At 45.4% G+C, this 13261-nt stretch overlaps 1 protein-coding gene across 1 annotated transcript in view; it reads left to right on the top strand.

The window, feature by feature from the left end:
- Window positions 1-13261, top strand: part of ankfn1b (ankyrin repeat and fibronectin type III domain containing 1b) — a gene marked incomplete at both ends in the record, with an annotated part of 375118 nt that overhangs the window by 243933 nt on the left and 117924 nt on the right. Inside the window, 1 exon segment of the mRNA XM_080747475.1 lies at window positions 7256-7378. Within this exon segment, the coding sequence (XP_080603601.1) occupies window positions 7256-7378 (123 nt within the window).

The raw sequence follows: 13261 nt of genomic DNA, 5'->3' as shown, positions 1-13261 counted from the left end.
CTACTCACGCGATGGAAACTTGAGTTCAATAATATTTGTTTTTATTTGTCGCATTCCAAAAACAAAAATGTGATTGCGACCGTTAGGTCGCAGTTACTATCAAAACCTCCACCGGCTGTCTGTCAGTCTGTTAGTCTGTCCGTCACACTTTTGCCCTACTCATATCTCCGCCACCGTTGCCCCTATCCATGCCAAGTTTTGCACACACACTCCTTGGCTGCCAAACCACAACCACACCCACACCACCCTCATTTCTCACATGGACCTCTTCTAGCGCCACTATGAGGCTGATTCTTGCAAAACAAATTTTTGGACACTGCTCCTACAGATTTTGCCCTAAAATCACACAAAGCGGTACACAGTATCTCTAAAGTCATGTCATCAACATGGATCTGTCCCATTTCCCATATTCCCTCCTGATTGGCTCCATTGCCTTCTAAAGTTTGTGTATGCGACCTGATGGTCGCTTATCTCCCGGTTTGGGAGTCTGACTGGTTGTAATCAAATTATCGTCTTAGGAATACGACCAAAAAAACAAAAGAATATTATTGAACTCAAGTCTCCATGACGTGAGCCAGAAAGTCATTTTTTACCACTCAGTAGGCGTTCCCGCTTAAAGATGGGGTGCCATGATTTGTTCCCCCTCTAAAACATGATTATCAGCTATTATGATTAAACTAGGAGGAAGATTTTTCCCCAAAAAGTGTACAGAAAGAGTTAAAAGTAGGTTTTTATGTGGCCACACCCACCAGTTCATTAAATATGCCTGGTTGTCATGGTGGGGGTGACCCAGATGAAGTTAGCCACACCCACAGTGTTGGGTGAATGGTAATTAGGGGAGGGGTTGATTCTATGATGTAATTGTATCTGTGTTTTTGGACCGGCACTTTTGACCCACAAGGTGTCAGTCTCCAGGAAGAAATCCCAAATACAAAGGGAATACATAATTGCTCATAACAACCACACCAGGGGGTCTAATGAAGTACTGTCAACCTCCTAGACACATGGAAAACTGAAAAAGTACAAAACTATGGCACCACCTCTTTAACTTCCGGGTATGATGATGATGTCATGTGCATACCCTAAGAAGTAGTGGAGCAGAAGTAAAAGTATCCACTAAAGTAAAAATACCTCAAAATTGTACTCAAGTACAGTACTTAAGTAAATGTATATTTTCTGCCACTACTCAGCTCACCCAACCCACCCCATGTAAACGTAACGGCAAGTAAAACAAATAGTGGAAATAGCCGATCTACAAGCTCACAACGCGTTGCATCGCAACACGTTGTGAGCTATTTCCACTATCAATGTTCTTTTTTAAGTATAGTTGTCAAATATGTCAGTCAAATATGTGATATGTGTCATATCTGCCATGTGCAACTTCAAAGCCTACAAGCCAAACAGAAATGTGATTGTCAACGACAAAAACACAATTAAATCGTTAATCGCAATTAATTGAGTGACAATTAATCGTCATGTAAAATGTCATAATCGTGGCAGCTGCCATACCTTGGCTACAGGGGAGGCTGTAGCTCAGGAGGTAGAGCGGGGTTGGCCAATGATGGTCGGGGGTTCAAATCCTGGCTCCTCCTGTCAACATGTCGAAGTGTCCTTGGGCAAGACACTGAACCCCACGTTGCCTCCAATGAGTTGGTTGGTGAAAGCTTGCCACCATTGGTGTGTGAATGTGGGAAGTGAGGACGCTGGCGTCGAATGTTCGCCGCTTCACTTCCCAATGTATGAATGAATGAACCATTGTAAAGCGCTTTGTGCACTTGGAAAAGTGCTATAAAAATGCAATTCATTAATTCATTACAGGGAAAAAATAAAAATAAATCATCTTACCTGTTGGTAACGTATGGCAACATGACCGGTGTCTTCGCGCGCGTGCAAGACACCGGTCACGTTGCCATACCTTAGCTTTTGCTGATCTGACGCCACTGCTCAGTCCACCCGCGTCGCTCCGCCCCAGCAGATTGTCTCCAGTTCAGACCTCTCGCCATGGAGACTAAAACGCTTTTTGGCCAGAGTTAAGAGGAGATCTATCGTATGTGTGCGAGAGTACGCATGAGTCATCATTAGATGACGTTTGATCATTTTCATAACGAAATCAAAACAGCATGTGCTGCGAGATTAGGTGAGGCGGGGTAAAAATGCCACACAATAGCCAGATGGTTTATTTTGTGGAGGGGGAGGGTATTGTTTTTTAGTTTTTCTTCTTTTTTTTGCCCCCTATAGTCTCAAAATAGCCATTATGTTAAATCGGTTAGATATTGTGACCGTAGGTCGCTATTTAGTATGAAAACCTACAGATCATGTCCGTCCATCCGTCCCTCCATCACATGTCACGCTGCGGCGTGACGCCTCGTGGCATGAACTGATGTCTTGATGACATCAGATCCCTGATGTCATCAATACACGTCCTTGTCCCTGTTATGCACCCTTTGATACACTCAGACTGAAACACCAGCAGAAAACACTCTCCTTTATGCCCATATAGAGATCTCTGATGTCATCATTATTAAGCCCATATCTTGGAATACCCAATACCCATATACCGTATGGACATAATGTGTCAGTCTTGTGTGGTCTATGATGTCTGACATCTATGATGTCAGACGTCACACATCTTCATATTTGGGAGAATATGGCCACACTTTGTCCAACTTCAACAACCAACCAGGTCTGAGCATTTTTTTTTTGGTCAACGTTGATCTCATGCCAAAGCGCCAGCGCTCGCCTAGCCTGGGATCACTTCACTTTTCGGGGTTGTAACTTGTAACCGGTCTGGAGCGGAAACCACAACACGTCATGTTCTAGTACTCAAAGGACTACAATTTGCCGGAACTATCCAACCGGAAACAGTTTTAACCCAAAATAATTCCCCTGCGCTCAAGGACATACTTTTAGGGCCTACCTAATAAACTCCTTGATGCGGCGTAGTTTTGCTTTTGAAAAAATCGTTTGGTATATGCATCTTTTAGTCTAACTCGTAGCGACTGGCAAGACTATACACTAGGCTACTCGAGCATTTGAATAGGGATTGGGGAAACAAACGGGGGGATAAATGAAAGCGACGCCGCTTCTTCTAGTGGTTTCCGCGTTGGGCGGGAACCAAACGGCCTGTTGTGAACGAACACCAGGCTTTCCCCCAGAAAGCCTGGTGGGCGAGGTTAACGCTCGCCCAGCAACCTCGCCATTTCGCTTCTCGCCCGGGCGTCTTACTAGTAATTAGAAGATTGATGGTAATGAAGGATCGTAATGTTGGTCCTCTTATATACCATTTTGGATTCATACCGAAACGTCCAAGGTGAATGACATGGCTCAAGTTTGCTCACCACCACGCATTGTGAGCTTGTAGATCAGCTTTTTTTTTGGCAAATGTTCTGCCCCAGGATAATGGATTTGGATTCTTGCGATAATATCGTAAATCGGGATTTTCTTTTGTCACAATCATCGTGATATGAAATGTAGATCGGCTATTTTTTGACAAAGACATTCGATAGAGAAAAAGACTATCAAGTACGTATATTTTAAGTACCGTACCTATTATCAATTATAGAGGGTTTAAGTGGTACCGGATACGCAGCTCGGCAAATAAAAGGTGAATTGATCCCATTGCATGACGGAGGACGATATCACAATAAATTAAATCTCCACGATACGATTATCTTGAGTGTTTTTTTTTTTTCACGATAAACGATAATATCGCTTATCGTGCCATCCCCAGTCCCAAGGCCAAATGTTCTACTAACTTCTCCCAGTTCCCCCGCTTAGGCAATGTCTCCACAGCTTCATAGAGTCTTGATTCAGTTTAGTTTCAGTTTACAGTTTAGGCATTTAGCAGACGCTTTTAATCCAAAGCGACTTACAATAAGCAGATACAACATCGCAATAATAAACAAGATAATAGGTCAGTACATTAACAGCAATATAACAATGTAAATGGATATCTATCTAGAGAAAAACACAATATAATCAGGTTCTAAAGAAACCTAACAAACAAATGTTAACTAGCTTCATGTATGGTCATTGATTTTACTGTAGTGCTAAGGGTTTAGGTGGAGTCTGAAAAGGTGAGTCTTCAGTCCATGGCGAAAGGTAGCGAGTGAGTCCGTTGTTCTGATTATTCCCCACAGCAATATTACGGCGTTGAAATCCATCAAATGAGCATGGGCTGAGATTGAAACAAACATTACATTTCCTATTTCTAATTTGGAGTGAGAAGGGACATTGACAGCCCAGCGGAGGAGATTAAAACATTGTGATTTCTTCCTTTTTTTTCTCTACCCGTTAACCCATTTAGACCTGGAATTATTTTATACTAATAGCTATTGAAAAATAGCCAATATACAAGCTTGTAGATCTGCTATTTTTTTGGAAAACCCTAGAAAATGTGTGCAAATCTTTGAATATAACTTTTTTTAAAGTGAACATTTGCAACTCAAATATAATGCTTCTGGTGGGTCCCCGATAAATAATATTTTGAGACGGGATTTGGCGGCCAAATACGTATAGTTCTAGAGGTCCTTGAACATGAAAAAGTTTGATGAACCACTGACGTAGAAACACGTTTTTTCAAAAAAACCTTAGAAGGATTTAGAAGACATTTTATAGTATCAGGTCCAAAAAAAATATTCAAAGACTTCAAAAATAGCAGATCTACAAGCTGTGCCGCGCTGCGAGCTTGTAGATCTGCTATTTTTGTAATTAGTTAAAGAGGTGGTGCCATAGTTTTGTACTTTTTCTGTTTTTCATGTGTCTGTTTTTCATGTGTCTCTAACTTCATTAGCCCCCCTTATGTGTTTTTTTTTTGAGAAATGATGTATTCTCTTAGTATTTGTTTGTTTTCTCTTGGAGGCTGCCACCTTGTGGTGAAAAGTGTCAGTTAAAAAACACAGATACTAAGTATGTCACAGTATCAACTCCTCCCCTATTTACCATTCACCCAACACTGTGGGGTGTGGCTATATCAGCTGGGTCACCACCCACCATGCCATCCATGCATACTTAATGAACTGGGGGTGTGGCCACATAAAAACCCAATTCTAACTCTTTCTGTATACTTTTTTGGAAAATATCTTCCTCCTAGTATAATCATAATACCTGATAATCATGTGTTATAGGGGGGGGGAATCATGGCACCACCTCTTTAAAGCAGACAATAACGGTTAAATTAATAACGCGTAATAATGCGTTCCCGGTTCTTAACGGCTTAAGTATGGGAGAACATTAGGCTGGAAGTGTGAGTTTATCTGGAAGCAGTCTTGTCCCACGGGTGCTGCAACGTTGTTCATCAACCTCGCGGGTCACATTTCCACTGGAGCTCCTCGATATCCCTGCGAAAAACAGATTCGAGCGTTAGCCTCTCACTTATATTCAAAGAGACAGGTTGTTTAATAGGTCACCCCTAGTTTAATGTGCTTCTTCTGGTTCTTATTAAAGCAATTCATTGATTCCCCTTTGACGCATTCGCAAACTGTCTCCGCCACTCATGCACTTTTTGGATTGAAAACCCAGACAGAAAATTCGACTTATCCCACTGGGGTTAGTCGGAACACAACTATTTATCTTGTGTACAATAACAAAACAATTTACCACTTTGACCACTGTTGTGGGCATGTCCGTTATGTCTGTCAACATATTATGTTTCTCGTGAGCTTGTAGATTGAAAATGTCTCTCTTTTTTAAATAGACAACGTTGTAATAACATAGGGTTAAAGGAGTAGTTCACCTCCAAGATGATTTTTTTTTCTATTGATTACTCAGAGACTTGAGTTCAATAATATATTTTTTGTTTTCCTTAGACAAACAAATTATTATAGTAAATTTACCCCCATTATTTCCGGATGGGGACCCTGCATTTGGGTCCCCATCCGGAATCAATGGGGGTAACTTAAATATAATCAAATTATTGTCTTAGGAATGCGACAAAAAACAAAAAATATTATTGAACTCAAGTCTCCATGGCGTGAGTAATCAATAGAAAAAAAGTCATTTTGGAGGTGAACTACTCCTTTAAGAAACGAAAGGTCCCAACACAGTGGTGCATCCTTGTGGCAGCTAATTGGGACTTTAAGCCACGGCGGCCACCGCAGTCCGCAACGGTAACCGGACATGGATCAGTGCTCCATAGATAAACCTGCCTGCTGTCGCAGCCGTTCCTACTACGGCAGAAGCTACCTTTACGCGTAGCGTCTACAACGTCTGCTAGATAGACACATCACCATGGGAACCAAAGGGTTCAGTGAAAGGGGTGGGAACCCGTTGGCGACGGCTGTTTGCTTAACGATCCTGAGACCTCATGGGCTTGCAGATCTGCTGCTATTTTCACTAGTTTTGTGCGACAGTTCTCATGTGTGATGAAGCAGGGCTTTACTTTCTGAAGAAACGTACACATTTGAAACTTGGAGATATGAGGCTTCTGCCCGACAGTGACACTATACTGTACCAGTAAGACTCCCTAATCGGGAAATAGGCGACCGTCACGTCTCATATACAAACTTAAAGGGGAAGACCACCCATTTTCAATATTGAACTATGTCATTAATATAACTTAGAGGAGTTAGGGTTTGGAAATAGAAAAAATGTTTCCCCCGTTCTGTGTGGCCTAGAACTGGAGGATTGATTTTGGGGTTTGTATTGTAAAGTACAACGGTGTGATGTCATCAAGTTGTACTTTACAATACAAACCCCAAAATCAATCTTCCAGTTCTAGGCAACACAGAAGAGGGGGAACTTTTTTTCTCTTTCCACACAACTCCTCTAAGGTATATTAATGACATAGTTCAATATTGAAAATTGGTGGTCTTCCCCTTTAAGAAGGCAATCGTAGCCAATGAGGAGGGAATATGGGAAATGGGACAGATCCATGTTGATGACATGACTTTAGAGATACTGTGTACCGCTTTGCGTGATTTTAGGCCAAAATCAGTAGGAGCAGTGTCCAAAAATGTGTTTATCAAAAATCGGCCTCATGGTGGCGCTAGAAGAGGGCCAAGTGAGAAATGAGGGGTGTAGGTTGTGGTTTGCCAGCCAAGGAGTGTGTGTGCAAAGTTTGGCATGGATAGGGCAACGGTGCCGGAAATATGATTAGGGTCAAAAGTGTGACGTGACGTGACGTGACGTGATGTGACGGACAGACAGACAGCCGGTGGAGCTTTTCATAGTCGCAACCAGGGCCCCAAATGGAAACCACGCGTACATACTTTGCCATTCTCATTCACGTTCTGCTTTTGTTTTCTCTCCCCCGCAGGTCGGAGTCGGGCATCTCCAAATTCACCCACCGCCTCTCCCTGAAGGAACGTCCCGCCAAAGCAGAGAAGGCCGCCGCCGACAGGCCTCCGACCTACAGGAGGCGCTCTCTCAGCCTGGACTGGTAAGCGAGGGAACGGTGGCGTCATCACAGACGGCACCGCGATTGTGATTCCCTTCACATTAAATCCCGATTCTTTTCACGGGGCCGTCGTAAAAGACGAGGTTGTGATCGGTTTACGTGGCCTTCGCCACTTCCCCCACCCCTCGTAAAAATGCGTCTGTGAAAAGCGAGGAGACAAAGGCAGGACCCCACCATTTTGGGATACCGTCCCCGCCGTTTCCAAGGGTCACATTCTCAGACTGTGAGATGTGGGGGCGATGCAACAATACAGGAGCCTATAACCCATTTACGGGAACCCCTATTTGTGACTATACCTTTCAAGACGGAACCCCTTTTTGTAAAGTGAAGCCCTGCTTCATCACACAAGACTGTCGCACAAAACTATTGAAAATAGCCGATCCACAAGCACACAACGCCTCGCGGCGCGAGGCGTTGTGTGCTTGTAGATCGGCTATTTTCACTATATTAAATCATTTTTAAAATGATGAATAGAAAATGACCGGTTTTGGACATATGTGGATATTTCTTTTTGATGTCATTTTTTAGAACACTTAAGGTGGTTGCACACTGCTGCGTTTTACGTTGCGAAATGCGTTTTTCAGGGCAAGGAGAGAGAGAGAGATAGAGAGAGCAAGGGGACCGAGTGGTGCGCGAAACGGGCGGCAGTGTGTAAACGTGACGTTTTTTTATTCGCGCGCTCCGAAATTCACCCCGATATTCGGCCTGAAAAACGCAGCAGTGTGCAACCAGCTTTAGGTCAGGATTTAGATTTATTATTTGGCCTCAGTCCTAAACGGGATAAACCCGCTTTGGGGGAGTACGATTCGGATCCAAAGCGTCCGTTCCGGAGGAGCCGTTTATACGAGGGAGAAAAGCAGAGGTGGGGGAAAAAAAAGCAAACGCTCGAGGAGTGATGGTACGGAGACGGCGGCGTGCGAGGGGGGAACCTCGCCTTTCCCCAAAGTGTTTTGTTTGCGAGAGGTTTGTCTGGGGGGGGATCGGGGGGGAGCTGCTGGGTGGTTGTTTTGGAGCTAGGGCTGGAGAGGAGTGGGGTGGGAGGGAGGGGTTCCTTCTGGGGATGGGACGATATGAAAATGTCATATCACGATTATTGTGACAAAGGAAATCACGATTTACGATATTATCACGATACTCCATTATCCTGGAGGCGGAACATGGGCCAAAAAAATAGCCGATCTACAAGCTCACAACGCGTCGTGAGCTTTTTCGCAACGACATTTGATAGTGTGAAATAAAGACTGTATCAAGTACGTATATTATAGGTACTTTTCCGCCAATTACAGAGGGTTTAAGTGGTACCGGATATGCAGCTTGGCAAATAAAAGGTGAATTGATCCCAGTGCATGCATGACGGAGCACGATATCACAATAAATGAAATATCCACGATACGATTATCGTGATTGTTATTTTTTTTTTATCGCGATAAACGATAATATCGCTTATCGTCCCATCCCTATACTGCAGGCCTTTAACCCATTCAGGCCTAGAGTTATTGAATGCTTTAACCAGTGAAAAATAGCAGATCTACAAGCTCACAGCGCGGCACCGAGTGCCGCGCTGCGAGCTTGTAGATCTGCTATTTTTGAAAAAGTCGTGAAAATGTGTGCAAATCTTTGAAATGAATATATGTATCTGCACGATACGATTATCGTGATTGTTATTTTTTTTTATCGCGATAAACGATAATATGGCTTATCGTCCCATCCCTATAGTTCCTTCTTCCCCCGTTCCCGGGCCCGTCTCCCTCGTCTCTCTGCCGTCTGGGTTTGGTTCGCAGAGCGCCAGCGCGAGCTCCAGTGGCGCCGGCTCATCTTGCTCTTGTAAAGCTCCAGTCCTCAGGCAGCCGATGAAAGGAGTTTGAAAGCCTTCCATCATGAGAGAGAGAGAGAGAGAGACAGAGGAGAGAGAGAGAGAGAGAGAGAGGAGAGAGAGAGAGAGAGAGAGGAGAGAGATGAGAGAGAGAGAGAGAGAGAGAGAGAGAGAGAGAGAGACACAGAGAGAGAGAGACAGAGAGAGACAGAGAGAGAGAGAGAGGAGGAGCAGGGAGAGAGAGAGAGAGAGAGAGAGGGGGGCTGCTTTCCCCCGTCCGTCCCCACCCCATGGGAACCCTTCCCACTCCTCTCCTCTCCTCTCCTCTCCTCTCCTCTCCTCTCCTCTCCTCTCCTCCTTCCTCTCCTCTCCTCTCCTCAGGGGCGTCACAAGGGGGGAACTGAGTTACTAGGGCCCAAGATGGAGGAGCCTTTAGGCTATTGAAGAATAGCAGATATACAAGCGTGTAGATCTGCTATTTTTGAAAAGTCGTGACATTTTTTGGCAAATCTTTGAATATATGTATTTTTTAAGCGAAACATTTGTAACTCAACTGAACGAAATGTTTTGAGATGGGGGGTCCGTGGCCAAATACATATCATTTGGGGGGGGATCCTTCGTGTGAAAAGGTTTGAGCACCACTGACCTAGAAACATAGCTTTTTTTTCAAAAAAACCTTAGACGCATTTGAAATATTCAAAGTAGCACAAGTTTTTCACTCGGTTGCCGCACTGCGAGCTTGTATATCTGCTATTTGTCAACAGTTAAAGCACAAAATAATTGAAGTGAAGTGAATTCTTGCACCCGTGGCCCAGAAATTGGTGCGACACCCCTGCCTCTCCTCTCCTCTCTCTCTCTCTCTCTCTCTCTCTCTCTCTCTCTCTCTCTCTCTCTCTCTCTCTCTCTCTCTCTCTCAGCCTCCTCAGGCCTCCCATCCACCCGTTTGTAGATCTACACCCATCCGTCCTCCTGTCCGTGAATCTGCTCCCCCCCCCCCCCCCTGCGCTCGTCTTGCCCGTTCGGGGGGGATAAGCCCGTGGGGGTAGGCGGCCAGAACGGATATTTCACTTCCCTTTGCACTTCATTTCAATCGAGGAACAAAAACGGTCCAACGTGGTCAACGAACGCGTGCCTGAGCGGATTTTATTGTACTTCTTTATTGTTGCACGCGGGGAATACGCTCGCACCTACACGGTATAACGCGCTGAAGAAGTGTTGCTCGCCGTTATGCAGAGTGTCAGGTTCGGGTGGTGGTTGTGGGGGTGGGGTGGGTGGTGGGGGGTCTTCGATATGTACTGTCGAACCCAGGGACGTCACAAGGGGGGGGGAGTGGGACTGAGTTGCTAGGGCCCAAGGTGGAGGGGCCTTAATTATTTTATACTTTAGCTATTGAAAAATCGCAGATCTACAAGCTCGCAGCGCGGCACTGAGTGCCGCGCTGTGAGCTTGTATATCTGCTATTTTTGAAAAGTCGTGAAAATGTGTGCGAATCTTTGAATATATGTATTTTTTTAAGCGAACGTTTGTAACTCAAATGTTGCTTCTGGTGGGGGTCCCTGGAACTAAATATTTTGAGATGGGGGTCCGTGGCCAAATACATATCATTTTGGGGGTCCTTCGCGTGAAAAACATTGAGCACCACTGACATAGAAACATATTTCAATGACATTTTTCAAGATTTTTCAAAAAAATAGCAGATATACAAGCGCGGGCTTGTATATCTGCTATTTTTTCAATGGTTAAAGCACAAAACAACGCAGTGAATCCTTGTACCCAGGGCTCAGAATTCGGCATGACACCCCTGGTCGAACCACACACTCCGGCCACGGCGTGTGTGTGTGTGTGTGAGGTCTCGCCGGGGTCTTTTCGTCAGCCCGTTACGAGGCCTTACTGTGTGGTCTCGGACCGGCCGCGGTGATGTGTGGTCCCGTCGCGCCACCGCCAGCAGGCTTGCAGAGGTTGTGGTGTGAAGTTTGTAAAAGCGGCCTCGCGTGCAGTGTGAGGTCCTCCGTTTTCCTTTTTTTTTTTTAAGAGCTTCGTCTTTCCCCCCCCTCCTCACCACCGTGTTTCGTCGAGTATAGGGGGACCTGGCCTTTAAAGTTCAGCTCCCCCCCCTCGATTGATGTGGTCTGGTTTTAATGAAACACAGTGGGTTAGATTGGACATGCTCATTTAACGAGACCGGGGGCCGGTGGGGCAGGGTCGGGCGGGTTGGTTGGTGTACACGCAGGACAGGGGTGTCGCACCAGATTCCGGGGGCCCTGGGTACAAGGATTCACTTGCGGGCCCCCCCATGAGTGTTCTTCATAGCGGGAGGAGGGGGGTTTAACCCATTTAGACTGGGAACGCTTTAACCATTGAAAAATAGCAGACATACAAGCTCACGGCGCGGCACCGAGTGCCGCGCTGCGACCTTGTAGGTCTGCTATTTTTGAAAGATCTTGAAAATGTGTGCAAGTCTTGAATATTTCAAATCCTTCTATGGTTTTTTTTTTCAAAAAAACCTATGTTCCTACCCCCCCCCCCCCCCCCCAGAAGCAACATTTGAGTTACAAATGCTCGCTTTAAAAAATACATACATTGAAAGATTTGCACACATTTTCACGACTTTTCAAGGATAGCAGATCTACAAGCTCGCAGTGCGGCACTCGGTGCCGCGCTGTGAGCTTGTATGTCTGCTATTTCAATAGCCAAAGTATACAATAATTAAGGTCCCTTCCACCTTGGGCCCCAGTAACTCAGTCCCACTTCCCCCCCCCCCCCACCTTGTGACACCCCTGGGTGTACGTACGCGTACGGCTTTGGCTACGCAGCTGTATTTCTGACTTTTCTAACAGGAGAAGCCGGGCGTTTAGAACGGAGCGGGGACGAACGACTGGCCCTTTTTTTAGTGACATAATAAAAGACGGGGACCCTGATGAGGAGGGAGGAGGAGGGGGAGACGTTCAAGGTCTGAGGAGGGGGGGGGGGGGCTGAGTCATGCTACTGGGGAGGTGAAACGGGGTCAGTCCGGCTCCCGGCGAGACCGGCACAGTTACTCTGGAATGCACCGTCATCACCCCCAGAAGGGGCGTCACAAGGTGGGGGGGGGGGGAAGTGGGACTGAGTTACTATAGGGCCCAAGGTGGTGGAAGAAGGGCCCTGGCAACTTTAGCTATTGAAAAATAGCAGATATACAAGCTCACAGCGCGGCACCGAGTGCCGCGCTGCGAGCTTGTAGATCTGCCATTTTTTTTTTTAAGTCGTGAAAATGTGTGCAAATCTTTGAATGTTATGTATTTTTTTTAAGCGAACGTTTGTAACTCAAACTTTGCTTCTGGGGGGGGGCCCCTGGAACTAAAACATTGGAGATGGGTGTCCGTGGTCATTCCGGGGGTCCTTCACATGAAAAGGTTTGAGCACCACTGACATAGAAACATAGTTTTTTTTTTTTTCAAAAAAAACGTAGAAGGATTTGAAATATTCAAAGACTTGCGCACATTTTCACGATTTATCAAAAATAGCAGATCTACGAGCTCACAGCGCGGCACCAAGTGCCGCGCTATTTTCAATAGTTAAAGCACTAAATAATTCGACGGGGGGGCCCGCAGTGAATCCTTTTACCCAGGCCCAGAATTTGTTGTGACACCCCTGGCCCCACAGTCAGAGGGAAACATATGAGCCTAGTAGCATCCATTGAAAACATCCCCACCAGCCTCTCTCTCTCTCTCTCGCATATTTGGAATTGTTTGACATTTATGGCACTTCCTGAGTTTTTTTCTTTTTTTTCTTTTGGTGTTCTGGTCACTATCAACTTGAAATTGATACAAATAACAATGATCAGGGAACTTGTAGACGTCTGCTGAAATGTTTAGAGCAAGGGTCTTCAACAGGGGGGTCCCGGGACCCCTATAGGGGGTCCTCAGAGTTACTGCAGGGGGGGTCCTCCAAATCTTTGCGTGATATTTTTAATATTAACCACTTGAACCCTATAGTGAGAGTCCAAATTCTGAGAACCAAAAATAGCAGATCTACAAGCTCCACTGTGAGGCGTTTAGATCGTCTATTTTGGG

Source organism: Nannobrachium achirus (genome assembly GCF_963921795.1).
Source record: "Nannobrachium achirus genome assembly, chromosome: 18".
In the NCBI taxonomy this organism is placed as follows: Eukaryota; Metazoa; Chordata; class Actinopteri; order Myctophiformes; family Myctophidae; genus Nannobrachium; species Nannobrachium achirus.
This window is presented reverse-complemented; position numbering and strand designations above follow the sequence as displayed.